Genomic DNA, 25,473 nt, shown 5'->3' with positions numbered 1-25,473 from the left:
ATCTGATGATGACCACTTTCTTTTTTCAAGTTTGCATTCTTGTGAGCGACAGCCCAAAGGCCAATGAGAAATGATACCGCAGCTATAGCTCCACGGCTTCGTTGAGTCGAGCCGCATAAGTTGCCCGAGCCTTCGTTGTCTTATTGTCAACAATCGTAAGTCTCAACAAAGAACGCTGATCCATGACAATACTAACTGCACCCTTCCCGACTCCCAAGCTCAACAACCTTTGTCGATGTAAAAGGGCTGTAAATACTTTCGCCTGTGTTACTTATAGATTCACAAAACCGACACGTGTGTCCTGTTCATAATTCTCCATCTCCTGGACACTGCCAACATTTACTCAAGAAAACACTGCTTGTGAAAATGTCTTCCCACCTACCTCCCAACTACACCCCTGCGCTTCTCCACCGCTACCTTTCCCATTTCAACCGTGACCCTTCCCAGCTAAATGTCATCGACCACGATGCCGTCGGCTACGCCACGGTGGAAGAACGGGCCGCCCGCGCAAAGAAATACAACGTAGTCGCTTCGGACTATTATGATCTTGTCTCGCCTCTCTACGAGCAAGGATGGGGCCAGCGATTCCATTACACCCCCATCTTCCCTGGGAAGTCCATAACCGACAGCATGACAGCTTATGAGCACGAGTTTGCCCGTATTGCCCGCCTCAAACCAGGGATGAAGGTGTTGGATCTTGGCTGCGGCATTGGCGGCCCTGTCCGCACCATCACCAAAGCAATCGGCTGCGAGATCATTGGGATCACAAACAGCGCCTGGCATGTTGAGCGAGGCACGCAGTTGACCAAGCAGGCCGGACTGGAAGGCAAGGTCACCCTCGTCCAGGGCAATTTTGTGGTTTGTAATCCCCTTCTTGTTTGCTCCTATCACAGAAGCACTGTCTGACGAAAGATAGAAACTCCCCTTCGAAGACGAATCCTTCGACGCCGCATACTCGGTAGAAAGCCTTTGTTACGCCCCCGACCCTGCAGAAGTGTACCGTGAGATCAAGCGCATCTTGAAGCCAGGAGCCCCGTTTACGTTTCACGACTTCGCCATGACCAAGAAGTTTGACGAGAACGACACTGAGCACGCGAAGATTCGGAACTGGGTCGAATTTGGAAACGGGATTGTGAAGATGCCGTGGGTGCCGGATATGAGGAGGTGTGTGGTCTCTGCTGGTAAGTCCAACTTCTTGCCTCAACAAAACAACTGCAAAGAGCAAAACTGACAAAATGTCAACAGGATTCGAGTTACTGGCAGAAGAGAACATGGCTGACCGTAGCAATGGGGCTCCTTGGTACTATGGTCCGGCAGGAGATGTTTCTTGGGCATGGCGCGTTCCTGGGTGGGATGACTTCTTCAGGGTGGTCAAGATGTCTCCCCTTTTCCTATTCATCGCCAAAAGTATCTACCGAGTGTTGATTCTGTTCGGCTTTGCGCCACCCGAAACACTCACCCTGATGGACACCATGTGGTACTGCTGTCGTTCGGTGGCTATCGGCGGCAAGATGGGGATTTTCACCCCAATGTATGTGTTCACATGCCGTAAGCCAATCACGGCAAACAAGCGAAGTGGTTCTGCAGAGCAAAAGCAAGAACAGGAGAAAGTTGAGCTCAAGAGGGCTTGAACTATCGGCGAGGCGGCCGATTATATGTCGAGTAGACAACAGCATGTTTACCGAGGATAAAGAGAAGCCATTACAATCGTTTACATATGCCCCAAGGAAAGGCCTCCCAACAATGCCTGACCGCCGTGACTGGCTGGTTCAGGTGTTATCTGTCTGTATCTGTAACTCCGACATGTATGTACCCAGCTATGCTCCTTCATGTCCTGGGGAAGAACCAACCCAATGCGCCTCCCTCATACCAATCATACCGGCTAATCGGTGAACCTAAAACATATCGTCATCATCGATTTCGTTCCATCTCTTGGTCTGTAACCTCCTCATCTTCTTGGGACTGCTGTGCCTGCTTTGTTGCTGTGCAGACGGCGGCCGCTGAGATTCAGAAGATGAATCATCCATCCTAAGATTCTCCAATTTCTGCCTCAATGTCACCTCCCTGTCTTTTTCCCTGTCTTTTCTTGTGGGTCTTGGACTGCTACCTCTGCTCTCCTCACCGGCAACACCGAGTCCTGATCTCTCACCCAACGGCCTCCTCTTGCTTGGGCTCATCCCAGCTACCTCTCTTCTGAGAATCTCGTTCTCCCTCTTGAGTCTCTCGTTCTCCTGTTCCATGTCCTCCATAAGAATATTTTCCTTGTCGTTGTCTTCCCCGTCGACCTCCTCGTAATCGCTCTGCGGCTGGGTTGACGGCAACGATAAAGGCGCGACAGCGAGGCTCCTCTCGAAAACTTCAATCTTCCGTCCCCAGTGCTCCTCGCCTCGTTCCATCTCGATTTGCATCGTCGTCTTCCACCTTGCCATCTCAATCTCGAGGCGCTGCTCAAACTCGTTGGTGCAGTCCTCACGAATAGCTTGCTCGAGCTCAATCATACGATCCTCCATGCTGAGCAAATGCGCCTCGGCTTCTTCGCGCGCTGAGCGTTCTGACTCGAGCGCTTGACGAAGATACTCCAACTCTTCAGAGAGACGGGCAATCTCGAGCGCCGCGGCCTCCATAGTGCTGCGGTGGGCGTCTCCGCTGAGGCTAGAGCCAGACAGAGGCGAGAATGCTCGCTGAATGTTGGGGGATGACAACAGGCCACCGTGCTGCGGTTGGTTGGAAGAAGATGATCCGGGAGGAGCAAAAAAGCTGCGATGGTGAACAGGTGGAGAGCCTAGTTGTCCCAGGGGGGGTGGGCTGGCAGGAGGCGCCGGGGCCGACAACGTGGTTTGTGTTATGCTGGGAACGCGCGGGACGGTAACTTCCCTCGCCAGGGCGGAATATCGAAGGATCTGAGACGTTGCATTGTAGTCGCCGTGAGGGTCGGCGGTGACGATCATGACAGCCTTCTGAGGATTTCGATGGCGGGCTGACGAAAAGGATGAGGCCGACGGGAAACAATTGGAGAACAGCAACTCAGTCATCTTGCACTGACGGAATGGGACAAGATTTGGCTTGTCCTTGGTCGTGGCATCGCTCTGCATCTGCAAGCATTGGCCTAGATACATCAAGCTTTCGTTGATCTTGCCGGCTTCTGCCAGTGTCGCGCCCGCGGTTTTGGCATCTCTCGCCCTTTCGCTTCCAGCAAGATCAACAATGGTGAGAGTGCTGCCGCCCCAGGGAAGATCGCCGTGCTTGCGGCTGGCTCGGGTGCGCTTTTTCACTTCTACGCAAAAAAAGCCATGGCTTCGCGAGCTAACGCTGTTGCTGCTTGTTCCTGTCACTCTCCGCTCATGTAAACCAGCTTCAAGCACCAGTAAGGCCTGCTGCAAATCCCCACATATAACCTTTCGAAGTCCTGCAACAATCTTGCGATCAGGGGATGTCTCTGTCGGCTTGAACAGGAGCGGTCGTCGGCGATATTCTTTCGTTGCGGCCGACTTGGTGGGAGGGGTCAAGAGATCAAAGATGCGATCGTTGTAGACTTCGTACATGGAAACCACCACGGCATATTCGGACGACGGATCGCATGAAACAGATAGGGCGCTTATATCAGGCTGCTGCGGGAACGCGACGGAGCGATTCATGCGTCGGTGTTGGTTCGAACTCGGTCCAACGGATTCGCTCTGTGAAGGTTGTTTAGTAACTGCTTTGGAACGTATCGACGATGCAGTAGAAGCCATGAAACTCTTGGAGGCAGCAGCTTTGGTTCCCTGCGCCTTGCGCGGCCTTTTGGACACTGGCTCCAGCCGCTTCCGAGGTGTGGCAGGGGGGCTTGGTGGTGCTACTGAATCCTCACGGCTGACAATCCGAACACTTGGGGCCCGCTTGGGCGCTGTCCCTAGCAGGACTGTCTTCGCGGCAGATCCAAAGGGTCGAACCCTTTCATTCATGACTAGAGACTGAGGGGGTAACTGAAAAGGGTGTCCTACTAGCATAGGCGTAGGTGCTCTGGAGCTGCTACTCTTGAAGGTGGCGGGCGCATCCGCGTACACACTGTCGAGGAAGTTGTGGGCAGAAAAGATGAGAGCTTCGGAAGGATCAGAGTTGGTGATCGACTGTTCGAGGGGAGGGTAAGAGCTGCAGTCGAGCAGATTGTCGCTAAGGGATCGGAAGATGACATCGAGGGCGAGCTGGATCATCCCGCGCTGGGACTTTGAGCCAAGAATGGTATGCGACTACTCCATATCAATATCAATGTTAGCTGTCTCCTGCTTTCTACTGCCATAAGTGGCGGCCATCCCACTGACCTTGCCTGACCCAGTGACGCCCAGCGTCGCAAGCAGAGCATCAGTCCCCTCGCCGCCATAGGGAGCAAGCACGCCTTCGACGAGATTTGCGACGCCAGTGCAATGGAAGACATCCAGTTGGGAGGCATCCTCCTCAAACACCTGGGTGAATGCGAACTTCTCGATGGCACGCCGTCGATCATTGGGGGGGTTTAGGGTGATATGTCTCGGCGCGTCGCTGTTCTCGTCGGGCTCCTCGACAGAAAGAAATCTTTCCCCACTGGTCGACGCGCTATTGTTGTGTGGGCGAAGTCGCAGATAAACCTGGAAGAGATTCTGCGGCGGTCTTGACGTGGCCATATCTGTCACCTTGCTTTGTTCGCCTACAGCAGATCGGGGATGTTGCCGCGACCTGTCCTCGGTGATGCGCGAGGTGAAGCCCAGGGTCCAGGGCAGTGCCAAGGGAGATAGAGTGGAGCTGGTTCAGAATATGGGCCAGGATGGCTGCAGTTGTGAGTTGGCAAGTGGAAGAATCGAAGCAGAGAAAACGCATGGAAGTTTGGACCAATGCCCTGCCCAGTTGTGTCGCCAGGCGCGGCCAGAACAATGTTTACGCTACCTGGAAGCAGCAGTTCCCCTGGCAACGGCGAATCAGGAACGAACAACCAAACTGACAGGGAGACAGGGAGCGCGATGCCAGGTGGAGCGATAAGATAAGATCTGCCATAGTCCACAGACCCACCACAGTCACCACAAAAAACAAGAGTTGGTACTCAAACGTGGGGGTCAAACTTATAAACCATACCTCGAAAGATAATCGTTTGGCTTTCAAACACAGTTATCACGCCTTTAAAGATAGATAAAAGGTTTTAAAAGATAGTTTAAAGATCTATTAATTTGGTTTTAAGGCATGGTTCACAGTATAATAGAGTTAACTTACTTGTGGCGCCAATTATTCTGTGGGGAGGGTGCCCACTAGCCCCTCTATCTTTTAACCAAGCTCCCCACTCTTTTCCTTGATGACATCTGCCCCGCGTTTAAATTGCAGAGGGGAAGATTGGAAGCTCCCGTTTCCTGGACTCTTTTGCAAATTTTCAAGCCGGTTCCAGTTGCATCCAAGTCCATGACACTGTTTTTTATGCTTTTAGTTGTGTTTATCCCTCACACCTTTAGTCTAGAGTTAAGGTGCCGCCAGGAACCATTTCAAGCCCAGCGCATGTGATCGTGTGTGGCCACTGGCCAGCAAATAGTTCGGCATACGTAACGCTCTTTCTATATACCTCCCATTTGGAAAAATCGAAAACCCCGGCCTCAGCGTTTTTTCTTAGAATTTTGTCTCCTTTGACCAGGTTCACCCGGCGTTGAATTCGCATGACCGATCTCGGTGTAGACTGGGTCATCTTTCGTTGTTGAAAACGTGCAGGTGCAAAATCACCCGTCGTCGCCAATTGGAAAGGTCCAGATTGCCTCCTGAACAGCGAGTCATAATTTTCATCCAATGTCTGGCCTTGCCTTGCTTGCACCGTAACCATGGAACCCTTATGTGACTCTTGCAGACCTACCGCGGTGACAGGTTGGAAGCCGCAATATTGTCTCGGTCTGAGCAAACATGATTCCACGAGCATATCGACGAGAAAGCTGTTTGCCACTAGCGCTGCGCATGTGGCTAGTAGGTTTAGCTTCTCTTGGGTCTCTGGTGGAAGGCGAACAATGGTGAGATGTCGGCGTTGTTTGGGCGTGCAATCGGTCGAGGTCCTGCAATGGTCAATCCATTTTCCGCAATAAGCGAGCCTGTTTTTGTTGAATCTCCTCCACATTCTCAAATGGCAGAGGGAGAGGAGGGAGATCCGAAAGAAATGACGGCAAGACGAGTCATTACCCCGCCTAGGTAGAGGCTAGAGCTGGAAGATGCTGCCAGCTGGCAGCTGGAACCACAACGACATCAGAGGGAGAACTGGAGACCCTCAGCGTGGGATAACACGTCAAGGCAACGCAACGACGACAACTAGATACACGTCTTGCCTGTTTTGGCCTCTTCAGGGCCAGTCAGGCATCTATGTTTGATCCAGGCCGGCGTGTAAACGATATACAGGTGCAGCAGACAAATGGACTTGTGGGGCTTTAATGGGGAATATCATCGAGCAAGTTCCAGTCACGGCCATCAACGTAACCGACATCATACCGTAGTGACTGTGTGATATGCAACCGCGCTTGACGTGCATTGTGGCCTGCCAGGTCAAGCAGCCAAGTCAACGGAAACAGAAAGGGTCTGAGATGCGGGGAAGTGTGCGTAGGAATTGATTCTGTGGACTCGGAGCCTCAGATTCCTGCTCCCGCCCCCAAATCTGGTAGCGAGCACCAGGAGGGGCTCGATATTCATGTTTAAGGTCACGATGTAGGCACACTTATGTAACAGACGGCACGATGAAAAGAGTATTTCGCACGGTAGGTATGGATTTAATTGTCTCGGTCGCATGCAAGTGGTGCTGCCCTCCATCCCATCCCTGGCTCTGTGTCTGCTCATCATGATTTGTGGAGGAGCCAGGAGGGTGATGTCCTGCAGACGGAAAAGAGCGGTGACAGAACGGTTATGGTGACAGTTCCCGGAGCAGCGAGGCCCCTCGATGAGGAGAAAGGGAGCAAAAAAAAGTCTGTAGAGACTACTGCGGTAGGAGCACGCAGCATAGGAAAGGCATGGAAGGAAGGTTGCAGTACATTGGAGGGGTTAGCCGTTGAAGTTTTGGAGGCGTGCTACCTTACTCTGTAGGTTGATGGAGTCACAGACAGCTCCAGCTGCCAGCTGCCAGAACGCGGGATTGCAGAGGGCAGGCAGTGAGCGCCTCTTGGCTGATCGTGGACACTTTTGAACCAGGGGTCTGCTCTGCTCCAAGTGTGGAACTCTATTGCGCTAGCCCCACGTTTTCTGGCTCCAGCAGCGAGCCGAGCCAATCCCAGGTGCTGCAATCCCAGTCCCACCCATCGAAAAAAAGTTCGTCAAAAGGCAATTGAGTCCCGCTGCTCCCCTCACTGACCTTTTCCTTTCCCTCAACCACATCACCCCAAACCGCCAGACGACGAAGTCGCACTATCTTTCAGAGACCCAGAACAGATTCACCAAAACTTCGTCGATTTCAAGATGCCGTCGGCCGTCGCTGAGCTCTAAGCGCCCACTGCGGACGTGTGCTGCACTCGCACGTCCGCAGTCCAGCAGCCTCAGCGAGATATTCAACTCTGCCAACTCCCCCACTCGACGAAGTTTTCACCAGACTCATCTGTCTCGAGCCCGTCTCCAGTGTGGGACAGGGTTCAATTGCACATCAACTGCAGTGAGACGGACAGTCCGCCTCTGATATTAACAAGTTCTACTCACCACGGCCACCACTCTCAGGCCACGCAGCGATTTCCCACAGTCTACTCACAAGTATCTGGCGGCTCTGTTCCCCAGTCGGCCAATTCACTTCCCCACATCCTCCCTTCCACCCATCTTGATCCACTTATATCTGAGATCAAGTCAACTGCCGATTGTTCTATAAACGGACTGGGCGCTGAACAGCTTCATTGAAAGCTTACCTGTTAGACACGCCTTGGGCTTGTTGGACTCGGCATTGTCGTGTATCGTCATTTGCAGCAAGGTTCACCGCCGTTTGAGCCAATCCACTGTGCATCACCCCAAGATCAACCCACCTACTGTATCCACCCCTGCATAGCCAAGAATCATGTCTCGAAACATTCACCAAAAATATCCCTCTGCGCCTCGCATCAAGCTCGTCAACAAGAAGAAGCCGCGCAGGCCCTCCGTCACCTCGAGCGAGTCGTCTCTCAACCTCTCCGACGACGAAGGTTACTCCGGCGTCGAAGACGTCAGCGAATCTGACAATGAACTCGACGAGGACGATGTGGTTGCGGCCGAGGAGGAGCATCTGATCACCAATATGGCTAGGAATCGCCTGTTGAAAACCCCTCGGCCGCTCGACGAAGAGAATGACGCTGATGAAGAAGACGAAGACGAGGAGGACGAGCTCGAAGAAGAGGAAGCCATTGACGACGAAGATGCCAATGATGACGAGGACGACGATGACGACAGTGTTAGTTGGCAGGGCTTGTCACCACCAAAAGAGTTTGAGGATGCCATGTGGCCCGAGTCTGAACTGCCGGATGTCACGCCGGTTAAGCGCCATGTTCGGTTTGCCGGTATCGACAGCGACAGTGACAACACAGAATCCGACCTGTCCGAATCTGATGATGGCAAGCAATTCTTTCCCGATATCTTTGTCGACCAGAACGCTCTTGATCCCCGGTTCCGCCGCGAGATTGAGAATGATGATGGCTCCGACACCGATGGCTCGTACTGGGACTTCAATGGCTCCACCCAAGACGTATTCGTCGAGACATCGGATGTCGAATTCGACAATGGAGGTCTCCACGGTACCCCAATGCCAACGCCAAGGGTCATCCCTCCACTGAATATTCTACCCACTCCGCTGACGGCATTTTCCACCGAGTCACCGGAGCTTGACGGTTATGAGAGTGAGTTGTTGGCTTGCGATTGGAAATGGAAGTTGGCGCTGACTTTTTCCCATTACCAGCTGATGGCGACACAACAGAAGAGGACATCCCAGAGCCGGTTGTGCGTAAGAAGCAGGTTCGGCGACCAGTGTCTGTGGAAACTTCGGACTCTGAGACACCAAGACCTAACTGCCACGTACGAGGAAAGCCTCGTCTTGCGCGCTTCGACTTGGACGGTGACAGCGATAAGCCGGTCGGCGTGATCAATCCAAAAACTGGCAAGATGATGATTTTCACGCGCCAAAAGGCGGATCGTCTCGAGTTGGCTCCAGAGTCGTATGACCTGAATTTTGCTCAGGATGATTTGTCGGCTTGCTCTCCCATGATGGCCAACTCGGCCTTGATCATGCTGGGTGTCATGGACGCTAATACTTTGGGTGACTATTTCGCTACACAGCCCTTTGGGCCCAGTGAGGCCTTCTTCCCCTGTTCTGATGCATTCACTGGGGAAGAGACAGATGAATCCGAGTACTACCCAGCCCTGGAAGATGAGGGTGAGGATGCTCTCAGGATTGAGGATTTCATCGAGTTTAGGGAGGACAACGAATCGGACCAGGAAAACGAAGACGAAGACAACGCCGGAGACTGGAGCAATGATCCAAATTCAAGCCCGACACGGCCCAAGACCTCGGCCAGCATGACCACCACAAACACAGACTATTATGTCAAGGACGTCCACCCTTTGCTCACCCACTTCGAGATGAACTCCAACGCCGTGGGCGCTTTCCGTCGTAATCAGGTAAATCAGCAACTCATCAACAGTGAGGTCGCGACCCAGGAGTCACTCGCTTTCTCTGGACCTTACCACATTGGAACTCTCCGAGGCATCAAGTCCGGCAGCATGGAGACGGTAACAACCCCCATCACACCGGTGCGCAGGCAAAAGAAAAACAGCATGGTAGGCCTTGATGGACCTCTTGATTATTCCCCAGGATCTCCGCTCAACCATGTATCACAGAAGAGAAAGGCCCCCGATACCGTCGCGGATGACAACCTCCACAAACGCCACCGGAGCATTTCGGACATGGAAATTTTGCAGTTGTAATGGATCTCCCGGGATTTCCTATTTCTGGTTTTCTGCCGCATCTACAACGATAGCAGCACGATGACGGACCAAGTTTCATCTTCCGCGTCAACAAGCCTAGAAGTTTGGGAGTGGAGGATGGTGGATGGAACGAAGACACTTACGTCGAAGGACGGCATGGAGGAAGCGGTTCCGGCGATCCTTGGAAGATATGCCGGACACTTCAACCATCCCTGGCCTCGCCCACAAAATCGTCATGTATCATGACCTATGATACAGCGGCACTTTTTTTTTTTTAAAAAAAACTGTTTTCCTTTTCTTTTACTCTTTACCTGCTATGACAAGCAAATATTTTGTTGTGCTTTTCTATTCGAGTTGATGTTTGGACTTATACGAGTTTGGTGACTTGTATTCCATTATCTGTGTGTATTCATCTACATGGCTGTGCTTTTACTCGGATGGGTTGGGGTTTCCCGGTCTCTGGTGAAAAAGGAAACGTTTCGACTTCTTATGGATGGGTTGTTCATGTCTAGCCCTTTTCCCGTGTCGTTTTATTTCCAAAATCTTTCCTTCTTTCTTTTTTTCGGGACTGGCTGGTTGGGAAAAGAGAGAAGCAGGCTTCCTTCATATGAATGAATGTCTGGGATTTGCAAAATAAATGAAAGGGCGGGATGGTTTGGGGACGAGGTTTTTCTGGTTTCGGGTGGAAATCTGGGGTAGACAAACTACACACCTACACTGTTGTACACCACCATTTACAGGTAGACAGAGATATGGTGCCGGGTTTTCAAAGTCTGGGATGGATCACATCGGTGGCTTGTAGATCTAGATGACTGGGTGACTTGGGGCATGACTATTTTTTCCTGCGTCGAAGGGCAAAAATTCCATTCGATATATACTTAGCCAATTTCTTGGGGAATATTGAACCCTGTGAAGAACAGGACTTATTTTGCTGGTAGTGAGTTTGTGAGTTAAGGTGAGCATTCTGGCTCACTAGGAGAAGGGCATCTTACTCTTAACTCAAGTGGTTAGACTTGGATGAAGTTACATGGTCCCATCGATGCTGTATCAGGAGACGCAATGCGGGCCAATGAATGAAGGAGAGTGATATTAAACCTAGCAAAGTGCCCCAGCCCCAGAGCCTGGCCACCATGTATTACCGGAATCCTCGAATACCTATGACCAACACCGTTATCGCTTTTCCTATTATCATCCACTTGACAACCAGAAATTAAACACCGTCAAATTCTCAAACAAAGGAGACAGATTCCTCGATCTAAAAGTCGACGCTTACGATGAAGACCAGATCTCATCCAGAAGTCCATGTAAACGATGAAGATCAGATCTCGACAGCCAACAACCCATCCTTAACACTATTATTCTGTTGATATCTCCGTCGGAAGACAGACCGAGGAGCCAAAAAGATTCAATCAGGCAGCGATGACCATGGCAGCAGCCACAAGCGCAACCATCAAGTCATTGCTCAGCATGATTGGCATGGCAGCCGCACTGACTGTGGGTGCAACACTGTCGGTACTGGATGGAGTGCCGGTGGAATAGTCGGTAGTAGAACTCTCGGTTGGGCTTGACGCGTCGCTCACCCCATCAGCGGTAACAGTGGTGCTCGAGGGTGCTGGGACGAAAGGCGTGACCGCGGTGTCGATTGACGGGGTTGCAACGTCAGGCTCACTGGCTGATGTGGTTGAGGTTGACCAGGTGGCTGAAGTGGAAGGACCGGGAACGTTGTAGGTAGATGCATTGCTGACAGTCGTGGTAAGAGTGGCAGTTCCACTGCTGATGGTGGATGTCACTGTCAGCGTCTCCGAGGTATCGAATGTCGAGTAGCTGGGGCTGAGAGTGACTTCGCCAGCATCTGAATGGCTATTCGTGGTAGCGGGGGACTCGTCGCAGGGGGGGGTTTCCTCGACGGTCAACGTCAATGTGGCTGTTTGGGTCTGATAAATGACCGTCGTGAGGTCTGCCTCATTGATATCGCGAGGGTGAATTTTGTTATTTGCCTGGGCACAAGCAACCGCTTGATCAACCGCTGCGGTGAGACTACTCAAAAGAGCAGTGACTGCAAGGAAAAGATTCGCAGAGATCATGATGTCTGATACACGAGACCTGGACCTGTCAATGTTCTGTCTTGAGAACTGACTGGGTTAAAGACTGTATGACGGTTTCTGGAAAGAGTAAGCTCGGGAAAGTCACACTCTCAAATAGAGGAAGACAGGTTCAGGGGGGGTGGCTGGCTAATGGCCGTGATGACAACAACTAAGCCCAGTTGTATATGACGTGTGGAAATGGAGGTAGGTATGCTGTAGCCGCAGTACCAAGGTAGAAGGAGAACAACTTACCACTAATAATGTCGCAAAATACTCAAGGAGGATGAGGCTTTCTATCACTACCGGAAGACAAGGCTTCTGGATTTGCGTGATGCTAGAAATCTGTCGGCGAGACAGAGTCGAGTGGGGGTTGGGGGAAGTGATGGGGGAAGTCGAGAGAGGGGCGGGGGCAACGTCAAGTAGATATTGGTAATGTTTGGAGAGAGAAGGGGAAGCCGTACAACTCCGCTTTTGTTCTGTGATTGCACTGAATGAAAATTGCAAGACAAGAAATGGTTTTGTGAGGCGGGGAAGTATCAATACAAATAACGGACCCGTGAGGTGGTGCAAGTTTTGGGGGAGATTAAGGCACTGCAAACGCGAGAATGGTCAGAACGGAATTCAAATTTCGTCTCATGACTGATCCCGTTATCGGTCCACATGGCGGGGAAATCTAGCTAGGAATCAGGTTCCTGGGGGACTCTTGACTCCTGCGCCGGTTAGGTCCTTCCCAAAATCGATTCTCTACCACGCATCTACCTTATCTCAAGGCAGGCACGAACTTGGGGGTCATGCTGCAAGGTCTCGAGCAGGGAATTCTGCAGGTCCCACGGGCACTATAGCAAACACAGAGTGACGCCCTCAGGCCGCCAAATGACAAGCTAGGGTCAAAAGGCCAAAGAAGCTTGGTTCGGTAACAGCAAAGAGAGTACAGTAATGGCAACACGTCCATCCATTATCCGGGAATTTGCTGCCCGCGTTGCACGGGGTCTCGTATGCGGCCAACCTGTCATCTCTTGCCCAACTGGGTGCAACGACAGACTGTGACTTGTAAGAGCCTGAAGCCGTCCAAAGGTTGAACAGTTACGTTGTTCATGATTATCCAATTTCTCGATGCCAGCTGTAGGAGCACTTGGATCTCGATGCAGATCGTGTACCTACCTGCCACCAGCGTTGAGTACCCTTCAGAGATGATACCTATCTGCAGGCTAGGCCAATTGTTTTCAGTTTACGAGATCGATCACTAAAGTCTTCAAAATCAACGCGGTAATGCAAGTGGTAATGGCAGAGAATTTACAGCAGCTATTCTCGCTTTGCCCATGCTGCATTCCCTGCATATGCTTGTTTTATGGATGATTCACATCAACAACCTCTCGACTGGCATTCACCTGCTCCTTCCCTTTTCTACATCATGATAAAGAAAGCTTCTCTTTGCAGGCAGGGGCACCCGTGACGTGTCAAGGATCGATTATGGTCTCCGGCTTTATGACCTCGACTCCTCTGAGCCCACAGATCTCCTCATTTGAGCATACTCTTTCAAAACATGGATATTGCCCAACCTGACGACGAAGAGAACCAAAACCATACAACTCCACATTTCACATGGCGCGCCGTCCTAGCTGGACTCATAATTGGTTTTTTCATCAATCTTTCCAACACTTATTATGGCCTGCGAATCGGTGCCGCCAGCCAGATGTCGATCGTTTCGGCGCTCCTCGGCTTCGTCACTTTTCAATTCCTACAGCGTTATCTTCGAATTTCTCTTAACCCCTCAGAAAATTCCCTGCTTCTCAGTGTCTCCACATCCGTAGGGTGCATGCCCGTCGCAGCTGGCTTCATCAACGTCATTCCGGCGCTAGAGTTTCTGCTCAGCTCAGAAGAGAAGGGACCACTTCTACTAAGCGCCAAAAGTCTCATTGTGTGGTCTATTGGGCTTTGCTTCTTTGGTCTCCTATTTGCTGCCGTATTTCGCAACCATTTTGTCGTGCAAGAAAAATTGCCGTGACCTGGGGCAAAACGTGCAGCCAATCTCATCAACTCACTTTATCACCAGAATCCGCAGCCGAGCATGGGCCACCAAAGCGCCAGAGATGAGGCAAATAGACAGCCCGATAACGATGAAGACACAGATCACAGCAGTTTTGTTAGAGAGGAGCAAGCACTTCTCACTCCCCAACCCACTATCGATGGGTTTCGGTGGGATCGTGGCATGCAAAGCCTCTTCCGAGGAACTCTCCTCTCCTGGGGCCTTGGTATGATTGTTTACTTTGTTCCAGTCTTGCGCAAGATCCCAGTCTTTGGGCGCACTGCGTCCAAGAACTGGTTGTGGTCTGTTGATCTCTCTCCGGGATTTTTCGGCCAGGGCATGATGACAGGTCCTACCGTTCCGCTACATACGATGATGGGTGCCGTTGCTGGCTGGGGAACTTTGTCACCGTATGCAAAGAAACAAGGTTGGGCCCCGGGCAGTATTGATGACTGGGAAAACGGAGCAAGGGGCTGGATAATCTGGGTCGCTCTGGCCTCGCTACTTGCTGACGCATTCGTCAAACTCGGGTGGTTTATTTGGCGGGAAGTTGTCCTTTTTAGCGACGACACAGCAATTATGGATGGAGAAAATGAAGATGAGATCAACACCGACCATGATTACCCATCATCGATGATCGGAAGAAGACGGTTGATTTTCTACTTCTTGGTGTCGGCTATAATCTGTGCAGTAAGTGTGCATGCTACTTTTGGCTCTGTCGTGCCATGGTACTACACTGGTTTGGCTCTCACTTTGGCCCTTCCTACAGCGGTAGTCGGGATCAGGTCTATTGCAGAAACTGACCACAACCCCGAATGCGCTTTAGGTATGTTCTTCAATGAGCACGTTTTGGCGAAGTGCTTATACCTACTAGTATCACACCTTGTATTTGGGACATTTCTATCCTCTTCGAATCCTAACGCAATCCTCATCAACCTCTTCTCTGCAGCAGTCTCACAGGCTGGTGCAAGCCAGTCAGGAGACATCTCCCATAACTTCAGGATTGGACAGCTTGTTGGATCAAGCCCAAAAGTTCAGCTTTATGGACACATAATTGGGTCAATTTTTGGCGCGTTCGTCTCGTGTGGTGCCTACAGACTCTATGCGTCGCAACATTCGATTCCAGGGCCCCTATTCAGAATCCCTGCTGCATTTCTATTCATAAACACGGCAAGAGTGGCGATAGGCCATGGTCTTCCAGAAGGTGTCGCCCCATTCGCAATAGTGGCAGCAGTGTTCTCTGGCATGAGCACCATCGTCAAGATGAGATATGCAAATCGGTGGTGGCAGACGTTCATTCCCACGGGTGTTTCCTTTGCAATCGGTTAGTTTGTAGCTTTCGGATCGGCTTCAGGGGCAGAATGTGGTGACTAACTCAAGTGTCCTACCAGGGATTTACAACACGCCATCCTTCACGATCACCCGCATAATGGGGGCTGTGTTCTACTGGGCATGTGCAAATTTCGGGCGTGAAAAGGGAAGGAAGAACAATGATTTGCTCGTGCTCGCCAGTGGGCTTGTTTTGGGCGAGTCTGTCGCGAGCCTCACAGGTCTTGTTTCTACGATGATGTTTAAAAGGTTTGGTGGGCACTAAGATTGATACAGCGAATGTAGGAGGTTTTCCTATTACTTCTTGTGTCATTGTTCCAAAAGGAAGGGAAATAAGTCGGTGTTGTCCTGTTGCTAATGAGCAAGCTTTGCGGTGCTCTCTGTCGAGGTTTGTTTACCCATGATATGCTGTTACCGAGGGGAAGTCAGGGGTTCAGGGGGTTTTGGCATGGACGCGCCAAGCCACACTTCAAGGGGGCAGCAGATGAATCAAGTGGAGACAATGGAGAAATCTCGCACTGATCAAGGGCAACAAAGCCAATATTATCAGGGTTCTTCGTGTTGCACAAGAATCCTATCTCTTCTCAAGTTCGATAATTGCAGCTGTTCACTTGTGTCATGGAAATAGTAGCACAATTTACGACGGAACATGAAGTGGCGTCATTGGAGTTGCAAGTTGCATCACGACATGCTGACAACCATAGGAGACACATTCGGTGGCTATTTGGACGACGGAGAAAAGCCGATGCTCTGAGTGAGATCCCCCAGCATCACGTCGACCTGCTGAAGTTGGGTAGGGTGGTGTGGCTGAGATCATGGAGCTCGCAGATGAGTGGTTGACCACTTTGTTGACACAGGACGGTGTGGAGGGACGGTTCATTAGGTATGTCACTCGCCAAAAACGACCCAAACGAAATACCTAGGTACTTTTAATGAGCACAGAAGAGAGGATGTGTAACGGTCAGAAGTATCGTGTGAAACAGGCAATCGCATGATATATGTGCTGCTTACTTGGGCATTGCGCTTGGTGCGAGAAAGATCAAGAGGTTTGGTGATTTCAGAAAATACTTTGCTGTAGGTAGCTGCATTCTGGGACTGTATCACCCGTGATGGAGGGGATGAGGAACCATGGCTCCACCATTACGATTCCCTGGAATTTGAGCTGTCCCTCTTGTGGGTTGGTCCCGGAACCTGCGGTATAGGTACATTTGACCCCAAGATCTTCCAAGCAGGCGAAGTGAGGGCTCTTGAATCGAATACTCCATCCTCTCACCCGCTCGTTCTACGTCTACAAGGCGGTCAGGTATGGTATCGTATCGTGTGTGAAAAAGCGCTGGCTGGAATCTCAATGCAGCCGTGCTGAAAGAAGCCGAAGCTTTCGTACCATAGCATCATCAAAGCTCCAAGAACTCCACTGAAACGTCACCAAGTGGGAGCCAATCGCCTGGTCCGTGCGGGCTGGGGAAGTTCGGCTTCTGGTGGCGCCTCTTCAGCCGTAATGCACGGTTATCCCCGTTGTCGATGGTGGTTTGCAAAACTTCATGGTATCGGCTACAAAGCTGGGCTTCATTGGATTAAGGTACTCTGAGGATTCTCCTCCTGCCAGTGAGAAGAGAAACGAATCTTTGAAGAGACAGAGAGTACCGCCTGGCTATCATATTTCCACAAAAGCAAGAAAACGGCGGCTGGGCCAAGCTGGCGCTCAATGAGCGAATGGGACTACAGCAATGAGGGCCACAGCGGGCGATGGAGGTCCCTCCAAACCCACCGGGCCGGGCGGGCGAGCGCTGGACAAATTAATCAAGCCCATATATCAGCTTCCACACGATAGAATAATGATAATCGGCAACCTCATGCACGATGACTCTTGAAGTAGGTGGCTGAACCGTCAAGTAGCATACAGTCACTAAATAGAATATTTAGGCATGAAAAAGGAAACCCGAAAGTAAACCTGGGGGGTGTCAGCTTGCGCAAGTAGGTATACGATAGGTGGTAGGAACTTTGCAAGTCCCCATTTTTTGTCCATGGGCTCGCGGCTGGCCACCTCTACCCTCTACCGCGACCTCCCATCCTGACCCCGACATTGCCCATTGCCTCTCTTCGCCCGTCGGTCAATTCACCGTGTGGAAGCTTTCGTTTTCTGCTTTTCCATCCCTTCTTTGCACGCGCATCCCGCCATCTCCTTTTTGTACATACGCACCGACCCTTCCCACCCACCGCACAACCAGGGCACTGGCGATCCGCCATCTGAGCTTCGCGACACGAAATAGTGAAAGGGAACGACCAAGGCCACCACCGCCTCTTGTTATTCCTGTTTGCCCGAAAATCTTATCAGGAGCGCGCCTGACCATACTGCAACTTCCCGTCGCAAATTGATGCCACCAAACAGACGACTGCAATCAATTCCGTCTCACCGTCACCGTCGCCCGCCCGCCGTTTCCGGAAGTCATTGAACAACACCGGAAGGCGGTCTATCTCTCAGCTTGGGGTCTGGGGTCTGTCGCATCAAGACAGCCACCGTCGCTCTACCAGTGAAAGCCACCGCCATCTATCTCGTTGATATCCTTTGGTTTTGGTATTTTGCAGCCACCAGTACATCATGGCCGACATCAAGCCAGACACGAGCACCGCACAGCCGCGACCGTCGAATGAGGAGCCAACAGCCTCTCCACAACAACAAGGGCCGGAACAGACGGGAGAGACCGTGCCGTCAAAGACACCAGAGAGCGCTGAACCAGTAGTATCTCCATCCGAGGTGGTGACAAGCTCACCTGCCGAACCGAAAGGAAAGAACACGGAGGATGAAGCCCCGTCATTATCACAACCACCTCTCGGCAAGACAGCTCTGACCGCTGCGCCAGCAAGAGACGATGACTCCCTTTCAATAGAGCCTACAGCCGCTCTGCCTCCCGCGGCCATGTCCGATTCTGTTTCGCCGTCTTCCCCGGTCTGCACCATCACGCTGCTGCTCCCTACCGGTGCGCGACACCCGTACAAGATCGACGAGAAGTACCTCTCGAAGCGGGGTGTTGATATTCCAGAATATCTCGAGGGTGGGGGGGTCAAGGACCCGTTCAGTATATCAGTGTACAAGCTCAAGGAGCTGATCTTGAGGGAGTGGAGGGACGAGTGGGAGGGCAGGCCGGCGAGTCCAACCAGTATCAGGTTGATTCATTTCGGAAAGTTATTGGACGATAAGGAGCCGTTGAAGAGTATGTTCGTCCCTTGTCCTCAGGATCGGGATCGCCCTGTTGGCAGACAATGCTAACAAGCCTACAGAATACCAACTGAGCAAAGATGCCCCCAACGTTGTGCACATGTCGGTACGGCCAGCAGAGATGATGGAGGAAGACGAGGGCGCCAAAGGTGGGAAGGCCAGCTCCCGTGAGGGCAGGACAAGGGAGGGCGGGGGCGGCTGCTGTGTAATTCTATGAGGGAAAGGCCGCCCCTATCTTGTTTTCTTGTCTTTGGCGTTACGACGTCAACAATCCGACTGACTTGCATTTGTATTGGCATGGAGCTTGGCTGGCTTTTGGTTGGTCTTACAGGTACAGTCCTTTTCCATCTTTTTCGTACATTGTGGGAATCTGGCTGGGTGGAGTGGCGTTGAATGAGCGTGTAAATTTCGGGTTTATACATAGTTGGCGGTTCTTTAGGAATGGTATTTGTTTCTGAGATTCTATCGTACCAATGTTGGTGCAATCTTTCGGACGCCATTGGTCCACAATACGGCATATCGGTCCCACCTTAGGAACACTGCACCATCTGTATGAAGAGTACGGCATCAGGGCGGTGTAAAAAGGGTTTGTAGTTGAAGAGTTTGATGGTAGTTTATTCATGCCATTTGATTCGTAATACCTCCCTCCCCCCCATCTACTCCTCTCCTACTTGCCGTCCAAGCCTCCCACTTCCTGACAAAATCTCCGTTTTACATCTTCACCTTGCGCTCGATCTCCTCGTGCACACTGATGTTCGCCCCATTCTCCTCCCCAGTAAATACATCCTCCCATTCAATAATGCCGTCCCGTCCAGTCAAGATCTCTTCGTGAATGCTAGGTGTGCTGTTGCCGCCCAGGCACAGGGGCTTCCATGTTCCTTCACGAGTGATCTTGAGCTCCATGCCTCTGCGGACTGGCTCGGCGATGCCATATGTGCGACGGAGTGTCTCCATCTTGAGCTGCTCGCGGGTGGTCTCCCACTGTTTTAAGCGGGCCTCGAGAGGGTGGGCGGAGATGGCTTGGGTCGCGGGAGTTGTGAGGGGGTTGGCGCCGACACCAGCGCGAAGTGTGTCGTGAAGACCAGGTGCTGATGGAGCAACATGGGCGCGGGAGGGCTGATGGGTGAAGGAGGAGGAGGGGTTGGACTCTGGGACGATGCGGAGAGACTGAACATAGGGAGCAGCATTAGCGGGCGGATGGCGGTGGAGGGGTTGGCTGCAACTTACCATCTTGATAGCTTCTTTGGGGTTTGTTGTTTTGTGTTGAATATTTATGAGTATCGGAGTTCGGTTGATTCTGTCACCAGAATTCAAGAGTGATCGCAGCCTGGTTTCGTGGTTAAACTGGCTGTGGTTTTATTGCGTCCTTGGAGGAAGCTCAGAGCTGGCTGCTACAATTGTCAAGGCTCCAGCAGCCTCGCGTCGCTGCTTGCCTGCCGTCGCTCGCAACGTCGGATGGAAAAGCGGGTCCAGGCTTCGAGCCAAGGTTTATGTAATCCACCCCCCGCTAACCCATACCCCAGATTGCCGGGACCCTTGTCCGTGCCCACGCCCATTGACGAACAGGGGCCTTGAATGACATCTTTCCAAGTGACGGTGTTGAAGGTGGTCACTTCATTTCCAAGCTTCATCTGTTTTCATTCCGTTTGTTTGTAAAATATAAGGGAGACTTTGAGATGCGTGTCCCTCCCCCACCTTTTGTCAAACGGCTCACCAGCCCACCCGTCATCAACATCAAATCAGGAGCTACCTTTTTCCGCCGACATCCCTCCTCTCTGCCTCCACCAAATCAACATGCTCATTTGCAGCCACCCAAGAATGATAACCCCCCACTATTCAAGGAAATCTCGTTCCAGGTCCCCTCGCATCTTTCCCAGTCACCTCAGCAAAATGAGTCCAGCTGGGTAGTCGTCGGCCCTTCACGCTCCGGCAAAACCACCTTTCTTCAGATGCTCCGTGGAGAGCTCCATTGCTCCCCAATCTCGGCGAGGACATGGCCTTGGCTCACGCAACACAACCTCACCCCTCAAACAGCTATCAAATACGTTGGATTCAACGGCAAGGGGATATCAGAGGTCACCACTTCGGCTTACCTGTCAGCGAGATATGAGAGTCTGAGAGAAGACACAGACTTTTCTCTCAAGGAATATCTACTTGGCCAGACGCAGTTCAACCTAGGCCGTATTCCAGGGGAGCATGTCATCAGTCAGCATCTTTTCGACAAAGTTGTCAAAGACCTGAGTTTGGTCGAGCTGCTGGATACACCTGTGGCCTTCTTGTCAAATGGGCAGTCAAGGCGAGCGGCGATTGCCAAGGCTTTGATGGCGGAACCAGAGGTACTCTTGCTGGACGAGCCGTTTGTGGGGCTGGATCCTGGAGCATCTAGGGCCCTGAGTGTGATGTTGAAGACGCTAGCCGAGAGAGCCAGTCCGAGGGTGGTCATTAGTTGCCGGCCACAGGATCCGCTGCCAGGCTGGATACAAAGGGTCGTATATTTGGAGGGAGCAGGAGAGGTGGCTATCGCCGGTCAACTGGGAATTGAGGGCGCCGAGGATGCATTTGTAAAGGAGGCGGGCGGGGGAAGTCAGGTGGAAATCATTACGGACGCCGATGAGGGCGCGCTGGGAGAGCCGCTGGTTGAGATGAACGGCTGCAAAGTGCGCTACGGGAACAAAGTTGCTCTCGGAAACTGGGATGGTGGTCTGCACTGGACTGTCCGGAGAGGTCAAAGATGGGGCGTCTTTGGGCCCAATGGATCAGGCAAGACGACGATTGTAGCATTGCTTTGTTCTGACCATCCCCAGACATATTCGCTTCCCATCAAACTATTTGGACGCAACCGAATGCCGGAGCCGGGATCTGGTGAGCGGCCTCTGACTTTCTGGGATATCCAATCTCGCATTGGGCATTCTAGCCCTGAGATTCACAAGCACATGCCTCGTGGCTTGAACGTTCAACAAGTGCTGGAGAGCGCTTGGGCTGATACTTTCAAGGGCGTTCCCAAGTTGGACGAGGACGCCAAACAGAAAGTGAAGGCAACACTCAGGTGGTTTGAGAAGGAACTTAATCCTAGGTACTCAAAGGACAAGGAGGGGCCCCCTGATAATGTCGCCTGGGCCCAGGATTATTTGTTTGGCGGCCTGTCCTTCAGTGCGCAACGAGTGTTGCTGTTTCTTCGCGCCATCATTAACCATCCGGACATTGTGGTTTTGGACGAAGCCTTTAGCGGTATGGATGAGTATGTGCGGGACAAGTGCATGCTCTTCCTAGCTTGCGGCGAGGAAAAAGCATACGCCGCTGACAGAACTGTCGTGGAACATCCTGCACCGGAGAAGATCAAAGTGAAGGGACTGGGCGAGGACCAAGCACTGATCTGTATCAGCCATGTCAAGGAGGAGGTCCCAGATTGCGTCAAGGAGTGGTTGTGCCTTCCAGAGCCAAACATGGGGCTCCCGGCTCGCTTTGGACAACTGGGGAAGCCGTTGAGGACGGATGAAGATACTTGGATGCACACCATCTGGGGCCTTAATAGAAGAAACTAGGCCATGTACCTTATGTTACAGGGAAAGGTTCCTTATACGCCATTCTTTGGGCGTTGCATTTGCCATAACTGACCTTGGGCCGGTAAACCTATTCCGACTCCTGGGACGAGCGGTTGCCCTGTATCATCTGGTCCATCCTCCCTCGCTCTCCTTTTCAGGCCAACAGACAATGTGCGTGTCTCAGAGGAATCACGGCAGTAGTACAACAGCACAATATATGAGATAATATGCCAAAACGGTAACATTCGAAACCAACTCTAGGCCCGATGATACCAACCCACCAGGATGGACCACTCACGTGGTGTCATGGCTTCCTCGGTTCCAAACCAGGATTCGTTTGCGTCCGGAAATCTGGTGCTGCAGTGCTACCCTCAAGCTGACTGTTTTAGCCGTCTCTGGGAGTCGAATGCCAAGGACCGAACATGATGACGGATGATGGGGGCCACAATTGGTACTTCTCAGCTCTTCAGAGTGGCCTTTCAGAGCTTTCTCTTGTCTAATCTCACTATTAGGCATAGCGGTCGTGAGATTCAGAAACATTTCTCGTCAGCAAATTGCGCAATACCGATCCAGGGCGAAGTGACAAGTCATGAAATTGGAAAGGCTGTCAGGAAAGAATTCAAAAAGAAATGGAAGATCTCTCTCATCTCTGGGAACGTCAGATTACTGCTTTGAGGGATAGCTTCTCGGCAGACAGCAGTGTAGGGGCGCCGACGTCCGGGTCTCCAAGCCTCCAACGCGGTGATGGGGGCAGAGATTATGACACCCATGAGTCTGAGCATGGATGGGACGACAAGATCAACTCGGTAGTCGATGCTCTAGACGAGTTGGCTCTGTGCGTGTCCGTTCTTCTTTGGCTTCCTTCCCGTCATCTATTCTCATCTCGGCAATGCTGACAGGTATTCTCAAGACAATCGCCTACTGGAAAGACCAACACTACCACCACTCAAAGTCCCCGGACACCTTGGTCTCCGGATGGGGATGCTTACACCGAGACGGTGCCTCTGAGGTCAAGTAAGATTCAAGCTCTGCCTGTTCTTCCATGGCCGACAGATCCGCCTACTCCATCTCCATCACTATGGCCACCTCCACAAAATCAGAAAGATCATCAGGAGCAGTTGCTATGCCCACATTACACCGCCCGCCAGCTTCCCTTGTCCCCATCTACACTGTCAAGCCGAACAGCAGTCCCAGGCTCCACGACGGTGACGCCAGCAACCACGTTTCACTCACCACTGCCGTTCATCCAATCAGTCCCACCCTCATCTGTATCAGCCCTCTGTCTATCCTGGGCACCGCCGCTGGCTCGCCCTGGACCTGACGGCCAGCTTTTCAGCCCCAGCCTACCAACGAATACTGAAGCCGTCAGGACATGTTTCAAAAAGAGAGGCTGGAAGGTGCAATGTCGGCTGATTCCCAACGACTATAGCACATCAGCGGTCGAGACGGTGGTTGATAAGTTTCTTGCCCAGAGCCAGAACCAGACAGTTCAACACGAAAAGAGGAATAGATCCCGGAGTGAAGTTACGTCAAGGGGTGGAGAGCTGTTGATTGTATATTATCACGGGTTTGGAGCCACAGAAGAGGATGGGAGGCTGAGGTTTAGCAGGTATTACTCCTTTCCACATTTCCCACTCTTCCAAACTCGATCTTTCCACATATGGACTCGTGGATCAGTAATCCTAACCCTGGGTAGTGACGAAGGAAACCATTTTTACTGGGATGATGTGCGCGACCCAATTATGCAACATCCAGGGGATGTTCTTCTCATATTCGACTGCACGGCCCCTTTCCCACTGTCGTCCTCCAAGAGTAATCGACCACAACAATCTCATACTGGGGAGGAAGCCGAACCCCCTCAAGAAATCAGGCTTTTAATGGGCCCTGGTGTGCTCTCTAGAAAGGGAACGAAACAGGTGCTCGGCGTGTGTGTCCCTTCTTCGTTGGCTTCGGGAAGATCAGGATTTGGAGCAGAGCCATTGAATATCTCGTTCAAATTGTCAAAAGAAAAGCAAAAACCAGAAATGGCCGAGAAGCCTCGTGCACGGCCAAGGTCACTTTTGTTGCCCGGATTTGATCTGAGCGATCTGGAACCCTCAGATTCGGTTGAGCCTCAAGGTGACCAAGGAGCAGCACAGCCAGAGCTCGAACAGTCGAGTTCCCCGTGGAAGCTCGACGACACCATGACAAAAGCGCTCTGCAGAATCCTGGACAGAGATCGGAACCGAATGAAGACGGAGGTGGGGATGAACGAGATATTGTCTGTGCAACGGTTATGCAGTCTCGTTAGGGAAGATATACGACAGACATCAACTCTACCATCGACAATAGGATCGGGGCAAAGAGAAGCGATAAGGGAAGTGGAGAGGGGGCTGGCAGGAAGGGTATTTGTCACACAACTTGGTGGGGGACAGATACAGGACATTTACCTGCCTTGTCTTGGTGCTTGATATCGAGTGCAATAACTCATGGATCAAGGCGGTGTGCCATCTGGATTGGCTGAGGAAAGAGTAACCGTAAATAGGTCGCGACTGCTCCGGGTTCTATGCACCAGGAAGGAACAACAGTGCCCTGAATGATGATGCCACAGGCATGGAGACACCTGCGGACGACCCCTGCCAGTTTCACCAGACCACGCAAGCACCTTGAGCTAGGTCCCTTATTTGGTCTTCCCAACCTCCTGTTATTCAGCACTACGACATCGGTAGAGCAACATAGCCTTCTCGTTCTCACTCCGCCTCAAATCACGTCGGTTGACATACATCCCTCACTTATCTCACTTTGCTGGTTTCCATTCCAGCATTCGACATCTCCACGGGTATTGTTTCCGAATCATCGCACAGGCCAATCCATGCGGTCGGTGAACGGCGACTCTTCTGCAGCAAACTGATCAACCACACCATCGGCGGGCCTCCACGCGCCAAGCCCCACCTTTTCAAGGCACAGGTCCACCTAAACGGCCCTGTCATTGGCCCGTGCAGCCGCTACAGCACGACACCGAACCCCAGCAAAGTGGAGTTGCCCCAGCAACAGCGGGGAAGTAAGGGAGACAACATTACGACCCAACGAAGCGCACACGCTGGATTTGCAGAATCCCATGTATTGAGCCCGCAGCCCCGTTCAAAGCTCTCCTCTGCGCTTTGTTCAAGTGTACCCCATTTTCAACTTGCATTTGCTCCACGCTGCACGCCATTCAACGGCTTCTTTGCGACCGCCTCGTTGTAAGTTTGCGCCGATTCCTTGACACGTCTGGTAGCTAACAAACATTCCCAGCAATCACCACTGACTTTTCAACACAACTCTGGCTTTGTCTCCAGTGCGCCGCGTGTCCGTGAGACACATTCCTCGGCTGCGCGCCATCACGCCCGACCTTGAGATTTCTTGAGA

General features: G+C 51.9%; 8 protein-coding genes across 8 annotated transcripts; 5 read left to right on the top strand and 3 right to left on the bottom strand.

The window, feature by feature from the left end:
* Positions 1–223: 223 nt before the first annotated feature.
* ERG6_2 (Delta(24)-sterol C-methyltransferase) lies at positions 224–1,631 on the top strand (the record flags this gene model as incomplete). Its single annotated transcript, XM_062943675.1, has 3 exons — positions 224–858; positions 917–1,181; positions 1,246–1,631. Exons 1-3 carry the CDS (start codon positions 367–369, stop codon positions 1,629–1,631), a joined length of 1,143 nt encoding a protein of 380 aa, XP_062806826.1. The 5' UTR covers positions 224–366.
* Positions 1,632–1,729: 98 nt separating this feature from the next.
* On the bottom strand, positions 1,730–4,922 carry QC764_124400 (uncharacterized protein). Its single transcript, XM_062943674.1, has 3 exons — positions 4,299–4,922; positions 3,981–4,226; positions 1,730–3,674 (listed from the first exon to the last, which is right to left on the bottom strand). The coding sequence occupies exons 1-3, from the start codon at positions 4,635–4,637 to the stop codon at positions 1,896–1,898; spliced, it is 2,364 nt and encodes a 787-aa protein (XP_062806825.1). The 5' UTR covers positions 4,638–4,922; the 3' UTR covers positions 1,730–1,895.
* Positions 4,923–7,049: 2,127 nt separating this feature from the next.
* On the top strand, positions 7,050–10,234 carry QC764_124390 (uncharacterized protein). The gene is made up of 2 exons (XM_062943673.1): positions 7,050–8,804; positions 8,864–10,234. The coding sequence occupies exons 1-2, from the start codon at positions 7,994–7,996 to the stop codon at positions 9,886–9,888; spliced, it is 1,836 nt and encodes a 611-aa protein (XP_062806824.1). The 5' UTR covers positions 7,050–7,993; the 3' UTR covers positions 9,889–10,234.
* A 1,063-nt stretch (positions 10,235–11,297) lies between these two features.
* Positions 11,298–12,634, bottom strand: QC764_124380 (uncharacterized protein; the record flags this gene model as incomplete). Its single annotated transcript, XM_062943672.1, has 3 exons — positions 11,298–12,008; positions 12,225–12,314; positions 12,527–12,634. 3 exons carry the CDS (start codon positions 12,632–12,634, stop codon positions 11,298–11,300), a joined length of 909 nt encoding a protein of 302 aa, XP_062806823.1.
* Positions 12,635–16,379: 3,745 nt separating this feature from the next.
* Positions 16,380–19,144, top strand: QC764_124360 (uncharacterized protein). Its single transcript, XM_062943671.1, has 3 exons — positions 16,380–17,199; positions 17,251–18,539; positions 18,607–19,144. Exons 2-3 carry the CDS (start codon positions 17,927–17,929, stop codon positions 18,759–18,761), a joined length of 768 nt encoding a protein of 255 aa, XP_062806822.1. The 5' UTR covers positions 16,380–17,199; positions 17,251–17,926; the 3' UTR covers positions 18,762–19,144.
* A 28-nt stretch (positions 19,145–19,172) lies between these two features.
* UMP1 (20S proteasome maturation factor) lies at positions 19,173–20,375 on the bottom strand. Its single transcript, XM_062943670.1, has 2 exons — positions 19,772–20,375; positions 19,173–19,714 (listed from the first exon to the last, which is right to left on the bottom strand). Exons 1-2 carry the CDS (start codon positions 19,772–19,774, stop codon positions 19,256–19,258), a joined length of 462 nt encoding a protein of 153 aa, XP_062806821.1. The 5' UTR covers positions 19,775–20,375; the 3' UTR covers positions 19,173–19,255.
* QC764_124340 (uncharacterized protein) lies at positions 20,221–22,086 on the top strand (the record flags this gene model as incomplete). Its single annotated transcript, XM_062943669.1, has 1 exon — positions 20,221–22,086. The coding sequence occupies one exon, from the start codon at positions 20,221–20,223 to the stop codon at positions 22,084–22,086; it is 1,866 nt and encodes a 621-aa protein (XP_062806820.1).
* Positions 22,087–22,715: 629 nt separating this feature from the next.
* On the top strand, positions 22,716–24,536 carry QC764_124330 (uncharacterized protein; the record flags this gene model as incomplete). The annotated part of the gene is made up of 3 exons (XM_062943668.1): positions 22,716–22,921; positions 22,997–23,695; positions 23,783–24,536. The coding sequence occupies 3 exons, from the start codon at positions 22,716–22,718 to the stop codon at positions 24,534–24,536; spliced, it is 1,659 nt and encodes a 552-aa protein (XP_062806819.1).
* Positions 24,537–25,473: the final 937 nt, after the last annotated feature.

This window comes from Podospora pseudoanserina, chromosome 1 (assembly GCF_035222485.1).
Source record: "Podospora pseudoanserina strain CBS 124.78 chromosome 1, whole genome shotgun sequence".
NCBI classification, from domain to species: domain Eukaryota; kingdom Fungi; phylum Ascomycota; class Sordariomycetes; order Sordariales; family Podosporaceae; genus Podospora; species Podospora pseudoanserina.
The sequence above is the reverse complement of the archived record's forward strand: the minus strand, read 5'-3'. Positions and strand labels throughout refer to the sequence as shown.

Bases quoted from the DNA above. Each gene is read 5' to 3' on its own strand.
- QC764_124400 (XM_062943674.1), bottom strand. From the start codon at position 4,637: ATGGCCACGTCAAGACCGCCGCAGAATCTCTTCCAGGTTTATCTGCGA. The intron at 4,227-4,298 runs GTCAGTGGGATG...GATATGGAGTAG, and splicing joins GCGTCACTGGGTCAGGCAAG to TCGCATACCATTCTTGGCTC. The intron at 3,675-3,980 runs GTAGGACACCCT...CAACCTTCACAG, and splicing joins GAGCACCTACGCCTATGCTA to AGCGAATCCGTTGGACCGAG.
- QC764_124390 (XM_062943673.1), top strand. From the start codon at position 7,994: ATGTCTCGAAACATTCACCAAAAATATCCCTCTGCGCCTCGCATCAAG. The intron at 8,805-8,863 runs GTGAGTTGTTGG...TCCCATTACCAG, and splicing joins GGAGCTTGACGGTTATGAGA to CTGATGGCGACACAACAGAA.
- QC764_124360 (XM_062943671.1), top strand. From the start codon at position 17,927: ATGGCCGACATCAAGCCAGACACGAGCACCGCACAGCCGCGACCGTCG. The intron at 18,540-18,606 runs GTATGTTCGTCC...ACAAGCCTACAG, and splicing joins CGATAAGGAGCCGTTGAAGA to AATACCAACTGAGCAAAGAT.